Source organism: Malus domestica, chromosome 16, assembly GCF_042453785.1.
Source record: "Malus domestica chromosome 16, GDT2T_hap1".
Taxonomy (NCBI): Eukaryota; Viridiplantae; Streptophyta; class Magnoliopsida; order Rosales; family Rosaceae; genus Malus; species Malus domestica.
Window position 1 is genome coordinate 8,698,176 of NC_091676.1, and position 19,119 is coordinate 8,717,294.

A 19,119-nucleotide genomic window follows, 5' to 3' on the forward strand; every position below is an offset into this window, starting at 1 on the left:
GATTTTTTTTCGGTTCGGTTTTTTGGGTTACGATTTCGATTTCGGTCCCTCTTTTTTTTTTTTGGTTTTTCCAACTCACCCCTAGTTAATTCCCCTATTATTTATTAGTAAACAATGATTGAATAATTCATTTATAGTGGTAAAGGAAATAATTCACATGAATACAGTAAATCTCGCTTGGGTTGCTTTTAATTTTGGTCAAATTAGTCGCTAGATTCTTATTTTATTTAAGTGATTGTGTTTACTTTTAACCTTGCTTGGATGTTTTTAAAGTTTTTTTTTATATTTTTAAAAAGTAATGTGTGTGTTTATTTTTCAAATGTTTATGAATTTTTAACTTACTATAATAATATGAAATGTTACAATCCTAATACCCTAAATGTTGCTCATACCGTGTCACTTAGCCTTTGACTATCTAGGACCAAATTACCGAAAATACCATACAATTGTAGAGCATTTTCATCCATGTTAAAGCTGACATCATCAGATCCCAAATTCAACCCAAAACACAACTCCACTCATTTTTGGGGCTACTGTCATGTCGATTATGAGTCCAAACTCAAATCTTTGGCATTGACGTTAGCATGTCCGTATAATTATTTTTTTTGCCAGCACACGGCTAGCTCGGCAAGTGGTGCAACAGTTTCTGAAACCTGCAGCCCGCCACAATTGTCAGATGGCTTTAACAACTACGTACTACATGCCCCAATCTCAAATGTCCATTTTAAATTCTTACTTTAATCTAACGATTCTTATTATATTTTATAATAGTGTTTATTTTAAATCTAAAAAATAAGAAAAAAAATCAAATAAAAGTTAAAAAAAACACTCCAACGATTACTTGTAAATTTCTTCTATAAATACTACTAAATCATTTTGTTCACTTCCCACACCAAAACTCTACACAATCTTTTACTTTTTACGTTCCTATTTTGTTTATGCTTTTACAAAAATGGCATCTCCCGCCGAAGGTAGAGTCAAAAGCCAAAACAAGAGCAACCGAAATCTTCTCGAGAATCTGAGCAAGATTTCTGATATATATATATATAGTTGAAGAAAGATGAAGACACATGATACGATAAGAGCAATCGAAATATACTCAAAAATTTAAACTAGATTTTTTATAGACATGGACACGTGGCATAATCATAGTCACATATTCTAAATTAATCTCATCCGTTCAATAATTATTAAATAATTATAGATTAAAATAAAATAAATCAATGTGAATTACTATTGACAATTAGTGAAGAGTGAATAGTAACTATCACGACAGTTTATTATTAATTTTTTAGTATATCGATATTTTTGTACTAAGGAGAGAGGGAGTTCTGTTAGGGTGCTTTTGGTACGCGGGATGGGACGGGACGGAACGGGACGAGGCGTTCCGTTCCGCGTTTGGTACGTCAAAAATGGGTGGAACGTGCTGTTCCATGGGACAGAAATTGGGTGTTTTTGCATCCCGCCTCCTCCCCCCGGAACGGGTTGTTCCACGTATGTGGAACACAAAAATTCCATTGTCTACCCTCCCTCTCTCTCCCGCAGCCTCCCTCTCCCATACCTTCGTTACCCTCCCTCTCTCCTGTAGCCTCCTCCTCCACCACAAACCCAGCAACCCAAATGCTTCGTTACCCAAACGTAGCTTCGTTACCCAGCAACCCAGATGAATTCGAGCTCGATTTCGGGCTTTCCGGGCTGAGTCGGCTCTCTCTTCCTCTTCTCTTCTATTTCTTTCGCCGGCTCTCTCTCTCTTAACTGAACAAAAATGGACAAGAAGCTCAGGAGCTTACCTCACGTGCCAAGGAAACATATTTTTCAGGAACCCCATCAAGCATGCCCGTAGAAATCAAGCTCCTAACATTCGACGAGAAGCTGAAAGCCTGAAAGCAGCAGCTCCACGTCCACCTTCCAATGGCTTCTGTCAACCCCTGTTGCTCCTTAATGGCTCTTTCCCCTTCTCCGTAAGCCCCCACCCCTTCTCTCTCTCTCTGGTTTTAAAATTTGTATTATCCGTTTGTTGATTTGAATAATCACAGTGATCTGAAATGTTAATCCTGAAATTGTGAGAGATAAATCGAGGTTTTTAATGTTTTGGAATTGAGGCATTGTGTGTGTAATGTGTGTTTAATGTTAAATCTTCAAATGGAGGAGGTAAATTGATATTACGCTAAACCAGGTAGTGGATGGAAATTGGGAATCCACACTCGCCTCCCTTAGCCTTTTCATATCGTTGGTTTTAAATTGGGGAAAAATAGTTTGATTTACTGGAATTGAAGAGAAAGATAATGAAATGAAGAGAAAGTATGGGTTTGATTTACTGGGTTTGATTTTTACTGGGAGATCTGAGCATGCGGGAGAGAGAGAGAGAGTCAAATGGAAGAAGAGAAAGCAGAGAAACGGGAGAGAGAGAGAGTCAAATAAAAAGGGTAAGTTAGTCATTTAATCTAGTTTCGTTCTGTTCCATCTTGCCAGTACCAAACATGACATGAATCTTTGTTCCGTTCTGTCCCGTCCCGTCCCGTCTGCGTACCAAACGCTACCTTAAATCACACAATAGACAGCCTAATTTGATATCGAATTCGTCACGATAATTTATATTTAAGTAAATAGTATTGTCATTAGTCTAATTCTAGATCCAAATCCACAATTTGTCCAAAAAAAAAAAAGATCCAAATCCACAAAAATGGGTGGAAATGCTTTAAAGTTTCGTTTTGGAATTGTAAACAATGCAATTTGATAAAAAAAAAATGTCCATATGTTCTTCTGCCAAAGAACTGACTCTTGTTTGTGATGTGGTTCTCTTCCCAACACTAAGTCATGAGCACAAATTAGACACCGAAATTTAAATGTGCAAAGGATAAGCATTATTGTCGATTTTATGTCATTTCAGTTGTTTTTTTAGGGGTGTGCTATCCACACCCTATTTTACTTCTCACACACCCTTTGATAATTTCTGTCCGTTGATCTTTTTCAATTCATCCGATCCGACGGCCAAAAATTAAAAAGATGTGTGAGAAGTAAAATGGGGTGTGTGGATATCACACTCCTTTTTTTATCCTTTCAACCATCCATTCAACAATAAAGGTCTAAACTTTTCTCTTTAAAAAATGAACATACATAATGTTTGGCATAAAGTTCAATATAATGCGTCATAAGGATCTAATCGAAAGGGCTAATTTTTTGTGAGTATTTTAAGAATAAATGGTGATCAGCAGCATGTGTAAGAATGCTACATTTTTCCTTTTTATTTTTTCCGATCTTATTTATGTTGTAGACGACTCTTCGTTTAGTGCCAGAAAATCTGACACGTTTGAACACTCAACAAAGAAAATTCTGGTTTCTGGCATGGCCACCAATACTTGTCCTTTAAACGAGGTCACTTCATTAATTTTTTCGACAAAGTGAAGAGTTATTAGATTACTTAGTGTTTGGTAAATTGAAAGTCAAATTTTGATTGAACCTCATAGTAAAGGCAACCTTGTCTTCAATTTCGAGAACTCTAGGCCGAAAAGTTTGTTTCTTGGCCGTAGTTGCTTAATACAAAAGTCAATAGCACGTTCAACACCACACCACCACATCACTACATCTATTCTATTTGCACTACTAAACTTGGTTGCAAGTTGGTGCACCCGCATTTACAAGAAGGATGCAGTTAGCTCAGTAAATTACTCGGTATGCATGCCACCTAAGTCTTGTAATTTCTAGAGTTAACAATTACCTAAGCAGATTGTGCTATGCACACATCTCTCTTTATTTCTCACACTTCTCTTAATTTTCGACCTTCAAACCAAATGAGTTGAAGAAGATCATAAGAATAAATTAATAAGAGATGTGTGAGAAATAAAAAAACGTTTGTGGATAGCAACACCATTATCTATACATGGAGAAGGTCTTGGATGCGGCACCCGGATTGAGGTGTGCATGTCGCGAACCTGACCCAGAATTAGTTGAAAGATAAACCTTATGCTTGGTGCGTGAATAAAAGTAATTTAAATAATACAAAATTAATAAAAATTCCTCTTATACAAATAATCAAAAAATTCTTAATAGTGTGCATGACAATAATAAAGCTCTTAAATCCTACATCTAACACAATCTTAGTTCGTTGTCTTGCCAAATAAATCATATGTAAAATAAAAGGGTGAGGGCTGAGCAACAAGTACTATCGTGCAATGAGTATAATATATAATTTGTCAGTTCAGTATGCTGTAAAACAAGAAGTTTTAGAACACATTACATAAACCACTACCTCAATTGATACCTAGAATCTTGATAAAACAAGCCCGCCAACAATCTAACAAACTCACTTAAACTAAGCTCTCTCTCTCTCTCTCTCCCTCCCTCCCTCCCTCCCTATATATATATATATATATATATATATATATATATATATATATTTAAAATTGTTATGGCCTATTTTATCTGAGAGAGAGAGAGGTGCAGCAAAGGAGATAGAAAGATGGAGAATAGGCTTGAGGAATTATGTGCTTTATTCCTCAATCTTTGTGTCTTTACTTATAATAAATCAAGGAGGATTTGTTGCCTAATTATACAATCCTAAAGGCAAAAGGATCTTCTAGTATCCTAAATACAATCTACTAATGATTTACACAATCACACATGTGCTAGAACTATGTATGTATATAGGTGATTTTCACTTTGCATGCAATTCATGTAGTCTCTTTCATTTTCACGTTCTAAAACAACAAAAATGTTGCTCTTACCACATTTTTCATACTACTTTTGTATCATCTCTCTAATAGAGATAAGACACAAATATGTTATTGGGCCCTACTCCTATTGAAGAGGTGATACAAATGTGGTATAAAAAATGTAATAAGTGAAGCATTACTCCTAAAACCATAGAGCAGTGCTCCTATTTATACTGGAAAAGAGGCGGCCAACACTAGGCTCTAATTGGTTGGCTTGGGTGGCTACAGATCAAACCAAATGAATTCCCCTACAAGCTGCTGCGCGGTAATGTAAGTCGACATTGGATTGACAAACGGTTGCCCTATAAATGGGTTGCCCTATAAATGGTGGAGATAGAATACAACACCCGTCCAATTAGGAAGCTTGAGATAGTCATCACCTAAAGTTCTTAGGTGGAAGTCTATAATCACTATATATTGCCACAACACCTCAACTGACTCATAAAAGTCTACAAGAAGCTTTTAAAGGGATTAATAGAAAGCCAAAGATCCTATCAACTCAAAGAAAACATATACATACACATATACATGTGTATATCATATATAAGAAAACTTATAATAAACATATATTATTTCAAAATACGGAGTTTCACAGGGTTTGTGTGAGGGAGCCTAAAAATCAAGAGGGATAGAGTAAACAAATTATGTTGGAAACAATATCGAAATTGAATGGAGCGCACGTAAAAATTAAATGTGAATAGGATTAGATGGTAAACAAACAAAATTGAGTAGATTAAGGAAGTAAGAGCTGATAGAATAAAACCTGAAATTAATAGTGTGAAACACATAGAAATAAATAAATCAAATATAAGTTATAAAACAACTCAAGTTCTGATAAAATAAAAATCTGAATTCCTGACGCGTATGCGTACATTTTATTTTTGTTACAAATTAAACTACACAATTATTCACAAACTACAGCTTGCAGGTAAAATATTATATATGTCTCTTTACGCAGAGCACATTGACATATATCTAATTAAAATGAAGTGTAGATTTGCATCTGGCTCAAAATATGCTCAAAGTTATCAGTACTCTTCTCGATGGGATGAGAATGCATGCCTTCATAAGTTGTCACAACGACTCCTTCATCTTTCGTTAACCTTTGAACTTGCTTTTTCACATTGCAGCCCTGATGGGTGCATCGGTAGTAGCTTCTGCAAAAATAAGAAATAATAAACAAATATACAAAGTTAACTGCTAATTTTTTGGAAACTAATGGATTTATTTCTATGCAGGTTGGAATATGTATTATATAGTAATGTTTTCTGGGCACTAGTTCTATATCCGAGCAGTTGAAGAATCCAAACATTTGCATGAAGATAATGACTCGATTTTATGTGGAATCAGAACATAATCAAATCATCAAACATAATATTCTAATAGAGACGCAGATCATATCTAGACCAGTTTGATGTATCAGAATTTAATTCTTTTAAAAGAACTGTTATTAACGCTTCAAATTTTTCATTTTGCACTGCTCATAAGTACATTTATTTTTTCTAATTATAGAAAGTTTGGAGTGCAAAATGAGATTTTTGAAGTGCCAATAACAATTCCTTCTTTTAAAAATAACATTAAATGTTTCTCAGTGACCTTATTGAAAAATGTTGAGTTGTCACCATATCTTAACCAATTGGCAATATAGGGATTAACTCAACTCCTTATAACATGCAAGGTCTCATTTTCTCCAATATGGGGTTCAGTCTCAACATTATGATACGAAGTCTCAGAAGCAGCAGCTGCAGCAATTATCAAGAACAAGTTGACTGCACTGGCAAACTCCTTATACAAATTTTACCACTCTGATTATTGCATTGTTAAGCTTCTTAGTTTCAATTACTTGAGCTAGGGCTTCTTTAACTTTATTAACTGCTTGAATCTACAAGACTAGTACTCTAAAACCAAAATTGCCTGGGATCGTATTTACTAGTACTCATAACTCGATCTACAGAAACAATTCCTTATCTATTCAGTTTATAGATTTTTTTATATATATACTTTTTTAGTATTATAAGGATTAAACAGTAGTAAAGTCAACATTCTAACCAAGCCCATCGAGAGAATTGCAAGATTTGAGAAGCGAAAGGACACCATGATATATAACGGATGACCTGGTAGTTAATCAAACATGAGTTCAACATGCATGATTTATCTAAAGAAAGTTCCTTACCATATGTGAATATATTCTTCACACAACTAAACACATGCTATATTGTCTTCGGATTATATTCAAGTTTCTTTGTCTGCCGATCATCTTACATAAATATGCAGTCTATGACTATCATCCAGATATTTTTCAGCAGCCTAGCTAAGAGCAGATCAGGGAAACAGAAGGCTTGGAGCTATAACGTATATATTGATCACAATATTGATATATATATATATATATATATATATAGATATATCATTCATAACAAAACTAATTAAGAAGCTAGCTACCTGTATATATATATATATATATATATATATATATCAATTCATAACAAAACTAATCAAGAAGCTAGCTACCTGTATGTACATACCTTGGAAATTTGTTGTTCTTCACTGCTTTTTGACCATACTTCCTCCATCTATATCCATCATCAAGTATATCAACTTGACTCCTTGTTTGAAAAGCATGTCTCGGCTTTCTTATTTTTTTCTGATCTCCTTTTTTCATCCCTAATCTCACAGTTGGCGCACTAGTTCCAGATCCTCCAACGCTTTTTCCCTGAGAACTAAAATTGTTATTAATCATATTGTTTGAAGCCCCCATCTCTGACATCAGCCCTAAGAACCCATTCGATGATTTACTACTTTGGAATTGGCGAAGATCAGTACTATTGTAAGCATGATGAGCTGGGTTCCCCATGTTCAATGACAAGGAAGAAGGAGCAGGCGATGTGGATGAAGAAAAGAATGTTGGGTAATTTTCCATCAGAGAGAGAGAGAGAGAGAGAGAGAGAGAGGGAGAGAGAGAGAGAGGGTTAGTGATGAAAAGATTGCTTTAACTTATAAATACACGCAGTAATGTTATTTATACTATATTTTTATACTATATTTCTATATCACTTTAGATGGCATCAGATGTGGATAGCTACATCATTTGAAAAATTTGCAAAACCCAATGAAAGGAATAAGAAAGATTCCTCGTATACCAAAATCATCATTTAATTAACTAGTTTTTCTTAATTATTAGTTTATTAAATAATGAACTAAATTTAAAAATCTGATTAATTCAAATGATATAATTGTCTACATCAAATACGACCTAAGATAGCTTGAAAATATGGTACAAAAACATAATATAAATAATATTTATACGTAACTTTTGTTATGTGGTTTATAGCGGGGCGGTTTTCTACTTTTCTTTTCTGATTGGAAACTTGGAATTATACAAGGGTGAGGCGGCTTGGTGGCTGCGAGTTTCCATTAATCTTTTGTCGTATGATCGATGATGTCGTAAGCGGCACGTAAGTAGTGAGATTAATAAAGGAAGAGAAGGATAAGGACTTCTCTTAAAAAATAGACATTTTATAGATTATTTCTTCCTTTTATTTTTAGCATAATATTTTATAATATTAACATAAAAATTAATGTTCTGTGGTGTGATAAAGAATTATAGAATGTCACACTTATAGGAGAATCCCCTTATCATTTCTCATAAAGAAAGTCATTTTTGCAAAAATTATCCATCATCAACCATAGAATATCACACTTGTGGGAAAATCCCCTGATCATTTCTCATAAAGAAATTGTCATTTCCGCATAGATAATCCATCATCAACCGTAATTAGTACGAGTTTCTGGAGCTTCATGATTAAGGGTGGAAATTAATATGTAAAGCCTATTGCTTGGGGAAATTCTATGGTATTCTGTTTCTAAAAGAAAAACGTATGGTCATTTGTTTAAATAATATTTAATTCAATATATAATCGTCAAAGTTCATTGTCAAATGTTACACAATAATAGTAAGTTTATACATGATATCGTTTATTACACAACTACCGTTGATTCTTACACCATTAACGACGTTACAAATAGAAGTAAGTTATTATTAGGGAACGTCATGTAATTACACATTATCATTAGTCATTTTTGAGCTCCTTACCTACCATAGGATCTTAAGCATTAACATTGAACATTTGAATTACAAAAAAGATAAAGTTATATCATAAAATTGTCAAAGTTAACTGTCCAATATTGCATATTAACAATAAACATTAGTACTATGGTCTAGCGTATTCATCTTCATCTATAAGTAAAATATCTTAAGTTCGATTCGTCCAACCAAATTATTATGTCTAACCCATTGTATTTATAAAATGTAACATAATTATAATTAATAAATTAATATGATACATAAAGACATTGTTATTACGATAATAAGTTTAATTTTGTACACTAGGTAGAATGTTATGCATAAACGTATTACATTATCGTTCAGTTAACCAATTCCCCGGTTTTAAAGAGTACTGTATATTTGCCCTAATTACTATTAACATTATCTCTACTAATTAATGAAACTCTCTTTGTCAACCAAAAGAGGGTAAAAAGACAACTTGGTCTTCTATCACACAAAAAAAATGATGGGCAATAATGTAATTTCATAGGTTCAAATTTTACTATTTTTTATTGAAGCCTCACCTACAGGTGATGTTAAAATACCTCCAATATTTAAAAAAAAAAAAACTAAAAACAAAAACCTCCCACTCCCCCATGTTCTCTCTCTCTCTCTCCCTCTCTCCTTCTCATTTTCTAAAAAAATGTGTTCATACACATAAAGTGTGTAGGCAAATATTAGTTATTAATTAATTAATCTTAGTTCAATACTTCAATTGGTTGGTTTTGACCAAATTTACCTAGGTTTCGTACGGGTATACTTTTCATTGAATCTAAAATACATATTCAAATATTTTGGAACTTGTTTAGTACTTTATTTGAATCCAAATTTTTAGACTTTTTTTTTTTTTTTTTAAGTTTTACATTTTGAAATTTGAATACCTATTTGGCTGAACTGTTTTCAAAAACTAAAATCAAAATTAACTTAAAAATTAGTCTACTGCTAGAAAACACAAAAAATGAGTTTTTTAAAGTTCTTAAACTTCGAACAACTATTTTCACTCTCCTCGCCTCTCACTTCCGATATTTATGTGCTAGCTCTTTATCTTTATCCTATCTCTCTTCCCTCTCATTTCTTTCTCTCTCCTCCCTTCCGAATCACTCTCCCTCCTCTCCCTCCTTCTCCTCCTCCGACTCTCTTTGGATCTCTTGTTCTATCCAATTGAATTTATTCTCTCCTATCTTTCTCTTCTCTTTCTCTCTCGTCTCCTTCTCCTTCAACCTTCTATTTGAATCTCTTGGTCTGTCCAATTGAATTTGGTAGTAATTTCTAAATCCATGGGGAGTTGTTGTTGGATATTTTTTCTTCTTTTTTAATTATTAAAATTTAAAAACAATTTTGAATCTCATACCAACTAAGTTTTTGGGTTTAGGGTCTAGACCATGTCTATGTTGAAATATCTTACATCGACCGTCTCTATGAGAAAAAAAAAGTTTAAATATTCTAACCTCGCTCAAACTAATACCAAGATATTTTATGATAAAATCTCATACCTGACGGATTATACATTTGATAATTATCAAATTTGAGACAATATCGATATTATTAGAAGTAGACATTTGTTTCGTCTCTCTAATAATTGTACGGTTTTTATATAAGTGGATGTTATGGCATGCTGGACCACATGTAATAATTTAGGCTTCCCACGGGTTGGGGGCCATCCGGCCATGCATATGAAGTTTGTAACTTCCCCATGTGTCTGGAAGTGGAGGTTCAGATTTTCCAGTCAGAACACGTGTTTTAAAATTATTCTGTAATCTATAGACTGCTAAGATGATTAAACTCATTATTAAGAGGGTCGACTATTCCTGTTTTGATATCTCATGTATGTCTTCTCTGTAATTTGTTCACATGTGTTTATCTATTTAATTCAAAAATTAACACCTTTAACTTTTAATGATAATAATAATATAATTAATACTAAATAATAATAACCAAAATTAAAATAAAAGATAAACTGAGCAACACAGACCATCAACATCCCCTACACGACTCCGGTATCCATAACACCTTGCCTTCGGCTCCATCCCCTTTCGCTGCCCAACTTTTCTTCAACCACGTCATGACCACCACCTCCTCCTCCTCTCCTTGATCTCTCGTCAAACTTGGTTTGATTATTGTGTTTTATGTGTTAATTTGATTTCTTTCTTTTATTTATTGCATAAGATTCATGAATCACTCATCTTCTAATTTTAATTTTTTTGGGGGGGAGGGGGAGAGAAATATTGTATTCATTATCGGAATCTTAAAATTTGGGGCAATAAGGACACAATGGTTGAATATCTGGCGATAAGTAATATATATGTGCGTGAAGGGATGCGGTGTAGCCTGTAGGAGAGGACTGGATGTGGGGAATTGCGGTCGTGGAATGCGAGATGGATGAAGGAAATCACGAGTGGCGCGGGTGTTAGTTTGTTTTATCTTTCATTTTATTATTATTTTGGATAAATTATATTTTACCACCTCAATTTTGAATCACATAACAAACTCATACCTCATCTTTTAAACATTACAATATTATACATCAACTTACAATTCATTGCAATGTTAGACCTCCGTTAAATATTTTGTCAATTTGGCCATTAAATGATGACATGACAAGTGCGGAGCCCACCTGTCACATCCCCGTCCATGTCCACCACATCTAGGGCCCGTTCCACCACCGTAGCACGATATTGTCCTCTTTGGGCTTACCATTCCCTCACGGTTTTGTTTTTGGGAACTCACGAGCAACTTCCCAGTGGGTTACCCATCCTGGGAGTGCTCTGGCCTCCTTCTCACTTAACTTCGGAGTTTCTACGGAATCCGAAGCCAGTGAGCTCCCAAAAGGTCTCGTGCTAGGTAGGGATGAGAATATACATTTAAGGATCACTCCCCTGGGCGATGTGGGATGTTACAATCCACCCCCCTTTGGGGCCCGACGTCCTCGTCGGCACACTTCCGGCCAGGGATTGGCTCTGATACCATTTTGTCACATCCCGGCCCTAGTCCACCACATCTCGGGCCCGTTCCACCACCGTAGCACGATATTGTCCGTTTTGGGCTTACCATTCCCACACGGTTTTGTTTTTGGGAACTCATAAGCCATTTCCCAATGGGTCATCCATCGTGGGAGTGCTCTTGCCTCCTTCTCGCTTAACTTTGGAGTTCCTTCGGAATCCAAAGCCAGTGAGCTCCCAAAAGGCCTCGTGCTAGGTAGGGATGGGAATATACATTTAAGGATCACTCCCCTGGACAATGTGGGATGTTACACCACCCGTTCGTCCAAATTTTAAAAAATGTAAAAGTGTAAATTACATTTACCACCTCAACTTTGGATCATGTAACAAACTCATGCCTCATTTTTGAACATTGTAATGTCATACATCAACTTACGAATTCGCTGCAATGTCAAACCTCGTTTCTTTGTCCGTTAATTTCTTTGTTAACTGTTCACATGGTAGGTGCAAGGGCCCACTACCTCGTCCATTGGAACTTCACGCTATTGACATGTCCACAGTGGAGTGTGGCTAATCTCGTTCGCCATATATGTCCAATCCTGTGTCCACCCACCGTCCTTGTCTTCTTCTGGTTTTTCGCTATGTGGCTCCCTCCCTTGCTTCTGTCCCTAGCTATTTCCCTCTTCCCTTTTTTCTCACCCTCATGAAATCTGAACCCTAAAGATTTTCAAAGCAAAAAAAAAAAAAAACTTGATGCTTGAAACTTTATAATTTTTTAGTTACGCCCGAAGTGGGATTGAAAGATGAGGGGTTGAGACTAATTTAGGGCTGTTGATCGATTGCAACTTTCAAAAATTAGAGAAATCAAAGCTTGTCAATGGGTTTGATGTAGATTTAAAAGAGAACGAGCGCCGTCTCCATCGCCGATCTAGTCGTCGGAGCCAGAGAGTGCGCTTCTAGATCCGCATACCAAGCGAGAGATGCAGACATTGAGAAAACAAGAAGCGAAAATGAAGTCGGATGAGAAGAAAAGCCAGAACGGAATGATTCCCAAGCAAATGAGAAGCCAGCGTTGAAGAAATAAAGAACATAGACCAATGTCAACGTGAATATGAATTTGAGCAAATGACAAACGGAGCTACGCTAGTCGGTTCAACAACTTGGCCAGTACCTGTACCCGGTGGTTCAATAAATGAGATATATTAGCGAATGACGTTAGCCACACTCCATCGTGGACAAGTGAACATCATGGAGTTTTAGTGTGCAAGGGAGTGGGCCCAACGCCACCATGTCAGTAGTTAGCAAACAAATTAACGGACAAGGAAACGAGGTTGTAATGAATTTGTAAGTTGATGTATGACATTGTAATGTTTAAAAGATTATGTATGAATTTGTTATGTGATCAAAGTTGAGGTGGTAAAATGTAATTTGCCCTTTATTTTTTTTTAAATTTGGGCGAGGGAGTGGGCCTTGTGCTTGCCACGTCATCATTTAACAATCAAATTGACAAAATTTTTAACAGAGATATAACATTGCAATGAACCGTAAATTGATGTATGACATTGTAATGTTTAAAATATGAGATATGAGTTTGTTACATAACCCAAAGTTAGGGTGGTAGAATATTATTTATCTTATTATTTTATATATTAAAAGTTAATAGTTTTAATTATGGCTATATGAATACATGTCAACACATTAAGCAAATTAAAAGAGACACAAAAGAGACTCCCAAACGGAAACATAAGACTTGCAGACTCATAAGAACTAAATGAGACAATGAAAATTTAGAGAACCCTAAAACTCCATTTCCACGAAGCATGCATTGCAGTGGAAAAACCATGCGACTAATTAGGCCATTTCGAGGAAGGATTTGGATCCTCTCCTGAGGCCAAGGAGAGGATTCTCCTGACCAAGACATGTGGACCATTGGATTTTTATTCAACGGCTATAAACAGGAGGGTCCCTTTAAAGTTATAATAATTATAGTCATTGGATGAAAATCCAACGGCCTTCATCCAACGACCCACGTATCTTGGTCAGGAGGATCCTCTCCTTGGCCTCAGGAGAGGATCCCAATCCTTCGAGGAAATGTGTGTGTATGATAATATATATATATATATATATATATATATATATATATATATATATATATATATATGTATATGTATATATATATATATTCTGTATATATTCAAATTCACATCATGATCATGATTATCCTAAAAGTGATGGGCCTTGAAATTAAACCAACTATACTAATTAATTATGTTATTATTTCAATAACTTTTCCAAGTTTGGGGTCTGTTATATAGATTATGTATATTTTGACCTAATCAAAGTTAGAGGGATAGTGTGGATGTGGAAAGTGTGTAAAGACTAACTATTCGTTGTCCACTCGGTTTGACTAAATACATCCGGGCGAAAATGAGATATCATTAACAAACATCAATTTCTATGTTTTCATCACAATGAATTTTGACTATAGACAGTAAATTGTAGTAATAGTTTATTAAACTAGAAAGAAAAATAAATGAGTTGAAAGTTTAATTTGATTTTATCAATATTTTATGTAGTATTTTTACGAAGCTGCTACCAATCTCCTTAGCCGGACTTTATCATTCTACAATATCTGGCTCTTTTTTTCACTGTGCAATGTTGCACCATGATCAAATTTATTTACTTTTTGTTCTGCTCTTTAGGTATCAACTGTGCAAAAAAGTCAATCAAATTAGAAAAGTGTAACATTTGATTAATGTTGTCAAAATTTCAGTTTTTGATTAAACTACATAGTTAATTGTCTATTTATTGGATAATCATTAAAAGACTAAACAAATTCAAACTTGATTTAATTTTTGAAAAAGTTGATATTTAAAGAGTGATCTAGAAAATAATATGATTTATATATATTATCGTTTAACATTACTTAATGAGAATGAAAATTATGAAGAAAAGATAGGAAAATTCAAATAAAAAAATTACTCAATCAGACCTTCTCGGCGGTTCTAAAATGATTGATATACATCATTTGTCACATAAAACACTTTTATATAATTGAAATTTGTGCGGCCTCTTTCATATACATTAAATTAAGAGAAAGAAAAACTGAAAGAGAAACTTGAACGGGCACTTGGGTTTAAATTAATATTCCCGGCAACGAAAGGGAACAAGGAAAGTCCTAGCTAATGATGGCGGGCTGAGTTTTTAAGGTTATACATCAAGGTTGGTGACATGGTAGTTATCACTAATATCTACTTAGCGACAGCCTCATCACCTGCTTCCTGTCAAAGTTAGGAATTGTAAAATTAACTGAATTATAAAATAAGATCAAAAGCTTAATTTAGTTAGTTGATAGCTTTCCCTGTTTCCTAATTATCTTGCATTTGTTACTTTGAAAAAAAAAAAAATCATTTGTAAGAGGAAATTTTCAATATGTACAGAACATCGTTCGGTATACCAAGTGTTATAATACAATTGATTGAATTTTTTTTTTTTAAGTTTCCAACAAATTGTATTATTTCTTTGTGTACCAGACTGTGTTCACGGTCCACTGAAAAAAATTTCCATTTGTAGGTATACCAAAATTGGCAAAGTGCTAGAGCGGATGAACAACAATTTTGAATTAGTAATTTTTTGCGTCCACCTAGACCTAGTTGCAAGGGAATAGATTTATATCTTTAACGAATGAAAACGATCATCGATCGTACGATGATATAGGTGTCTCGCATGCATAATGTGACCTATCTATTGCGAGATTAGATCTGCTTTTATACTTAGAATCTATAGCTAGATAGCTAGAAATGTATATATATGATCATCCCACTCAAAAGATTTGATACCCACTTTTATAAACTTTATTAGATAGTAACTTATTTCTGACTGATTAGCCTGCTAGATGGTACCATTTTTATCAAATTTTGCATGTGTTTATAAGGAGTTGGAATATTACTCTGCGTATAGTCAATTGATTTTATGATGTCAGAGCATGTTGGTACCCAATTTTGAAGCCCAATGGCTACACGTATTTCACGTCACCTAATTTTCGTTGTCTATAAGGTAAGTTTGAAAATAGCACGTCTAGCATATTTTTTCACAGTAGCAGGATTGCTATAATGGACTCCGTTAGTATCGGGAATAGGTCTGAAAAAGTATCTAAAAATATCAAATTTAGATATTTGTATTCTGTCGAAGTAAGGAACCATGACATATATATTTGGAATATATATTCCATTTTGAGAGAGTTGAAAAAGCACTTCACACCAAAGGATGCAGAGTGTGAAAGTTTACGAAACTTTGCATATTGTTATAATAAGATGAACTACTTCTTATATATGGAGATTAGTTTTATGATGAAACTTCAACTTTTATCAATTTCGTTACTTGACTAGTGTGGCCTTAATGCTAAATTTGGATTAACTATGATCAGTTCATAAGTTCTTTGAACCCTAGTCTGCCGAACTGCCTTTAAAGGAAGTATAATAGTACTGCTGCAAACCAAACTAATTAAGCAAGCAGCCAAGTGACCTTGTGTTCAAAGGGGCCAACGTATGGCATTGCTGCATTGGCACCTTTTTTCATAGACAATATTCGAAGGAGATGGAACTACGGGGCTAGTTAAGTCTGGATATTCCTAGCGATATCATACACTAGTTTGTCATATCATTTAATATTTTTGGGCAATTAGCAAGAATAATCAATATTTTAGATTTCGTTGCCGAAATGATCAGTTTTAGTAGCAATAACATATTCATATCATATATTGATAACTAAACGATAACATAACAACAACACAATGATAGTATAATAACGACATAATAAACACTGATCTTTTATACAACCAAATGTAAAAAAGTGACCGTTTCTACTAATTGGCCTAATTTTTCTTTAACATAAGTTACCCTGCTATTTTTTAAATTATTATTATAAGCCGTATGTACACTAAGAAGAGAAAATAAAGTTTGAACTTAAAACGCAGGAAATTAAAAAAAAAAAAAAGCTACTTAAATACCCTCAATTATGTAAACCATCCATGCATGCACATCCTCATGGCGTTGCACCAATAATGTCCGTAAGTACATCTTCATGTGAGAAAGGCCATGGACGTGTGTACGCGGAAGAGTATTGGTTTTGTGACTTCCGTCTCCTTAATTTGAATTGACGAGTTCTGAAATTCTAGATAAGTCATCGACTTCTACTAGATGGTGAATTATGTATTTATTAGAGAATACAATTACATCAAAATCAAGGACAAAATAGGATTCAAATGTTTTTTTTTATTTTTTGTTGAAAGATTCACATGTTCTTATTTTAATTTTCTTTGTAGTCGTTTTACATGTACTTTTCAATCAAATTAAATTATGTACAGATAACATATCACCATATTGCACGTGAGTTCCTTTAATTCTTACAAATTGAAAAATATTATACACAAACTTGAAAACGGCTTGAGGTATAAATCATCTCTCTTATTGTTATAAACTATGGAAACAATATATAGAGAGAAATGAGAAGAAGAGAGGGTAGAGAAAGACAATATAAAATGTTCTTCAAATTTCTATATTTCATCATTGATAAGCATCTATTATAGGCTTACATTGATGGATTAACCCATAAATTACAAAGTACTAGACACAATAATTAGAGATATTGGTTACAAAGCATCTATTTATTTATTTCAAATTTATAACAAATGTGTGACAATGTCTTCAATGCTTTGGGGGAAAAAGCACTCGCACCAAAGGATGCAGAATGTGAAAGTTTACCAAACTTTGCATATTGTTATAATAAGATGAACTACTTCTTACATATGGAGATTAGTTTTATGATGAAACCTCCAACTTTTATCAATTTCGTTACTTGACTAGTGTGGCCTTAATGCTAAATTTGGATTAACTATGATCAGTTCAAAAGTTCTTTGACCCCTAGTCTGCCGAACTACTATTAAAGGAAGTATAATAGTACTGTACTAATATATAAAGGTCTGCATGGCATGTTCCTTCAAATAATGCCGCAAACCAAACTAATTAAGCAAGCAGCCAAGTGACCTCGTGTTCAAGGGGGCCAACGTATAGCATTGCTGCATTGGCACCTTATTTCATAGACAGTATTCGAAGGTGATGGAACTAGCCTTCAGGATACGGGGCTAGTTAAGTCTGGTCATTCCAAGCGATATCATACACTAGTTTGTCATATCATATTATTTTTTTGGGCAATTAGCAAGAATAATAAACTTTTTAGATTTGGTTGCCGAAATGATCAGTTTTAGTAGCAATAACATATTCATATCATATATTGATAACATAACGATAACATAACAATCACGCAATGATAGTATAATGACGACATAATAAACACTGATATTTTATACAACCAAATATAAAAAAGTGATAGTTCATACTAATTGGCCTAATTTTTCTTTAACATAAATTACCCTGCTATTTTTTAAATTATTATTTTAAGCCGCAATTACACTAAGAAGAGAAAATAAAATTTGAACTCAAAACGCAAGGAATTAAAAAAAAAGCTACTTAAATACCCTTAATTATGTAAACCATCCATGCATGCACATCCTCATGGCGTTGCACCAATAATGTCCGTCAGTACATCTTCATGCGAGAAAGGCGATGCACGTGTGTACGCGGAGTATTGGTATTGTGACTTCCGTCTCCATAATTTGAATTGACGAGTTCTGAAATTCTAGATAAGTCATCGACTTCTACTAGATGGTGAATTATGTATTTATTAGAGAACAAAATTACATCCACATCAAGGACAAAATAGGATTCAAATGTTCTTTTTTTAATTTTCTTTGTAGTCGTCTTACATGCACTTCTCAATCAAATTAAATTATGTACAAATAACATATCACCATATTGCACGTGAGTTCCTTTAATTCTTACAAGTTGAAAAATATTATACACAAATTTGAAAACGGCTTGAGGTATAAATCATCTCTCTTATTGTTATAAACTATCGAAACAATATATTGTAAATGTAGGATATTTCAAGAATATATATATATATATATATATATATATATATATATATATAATAGGCATATGTATATATGCATGCGTTTTGAGTTAGCAGAAAAGATTTGGGCTCTTTGCCCAATAATTACATATTTTCAAGAAAAGCCATGCAGTTTTTCATTGTGGCTAACAGACATATCCATTGATCGGGTATCTAACCGTATGCTTTATAACATATATGACCTTTGGGTAATTGGTGATTTGTATCAGACATGTCCATTGGATATACTGCTGAAATAAGTTGTATCCTATGGTGAAGAGGCATACTCAAACCAAATGATATGTCTAAAAGGTGCAATTCTCTCTCTATATATAGGTAACATTAGTAGAAG

The 19,119-nt window shown here is 34.0% G+C and overlaps 1 protein-coding gene across 1 annotated transcript; it reads right to left on the reverse strand.

Moving 5' to 3' along the window:
* Positions 1-5,505: 5,505 nt before the first annotated feature.
* Positions 5,506-7,675, reverse strand: LOC103425538 (probable WRKY transcription factor 75). The gene is made up of 2 exons (XM_070815478.1): positions 7,238-7,675; positions 5,506-5,869 (listed from the first exon to the last, which is right to left on the reverse strand). Exons 1-2 carry the CDS (start codon positions 7,630-7,632, stop codon positions 5,692-5,694), a joined length of 573 nt encoding a protein of 190 aa, XP_070671579.1. The 5' UTR covers positions 7,633-7,675; the 3' UTR covers positions 5,506-5,691.
* Between the last annotated feature and the right edge of the window lie 11,444 nt (positions 7,676-19,119).

Bases quoted from the DNA above. Each gene is read 5' to 3' on its own strand.
- LOC103425538 (XM_070815478.1), bottom strand. From the start codon at position 7,632: ATGGAAAATTACCCAACATTCTTTTCTTCATCCACATCGCCTGCTCCT. The intron at 5,870-7,237 runs GTATGTACATAC...TTATTTTTGCAG, and splicing joins AAGAACAACAAATTTCCAAG to AAGCTACTACCGATGCACCC.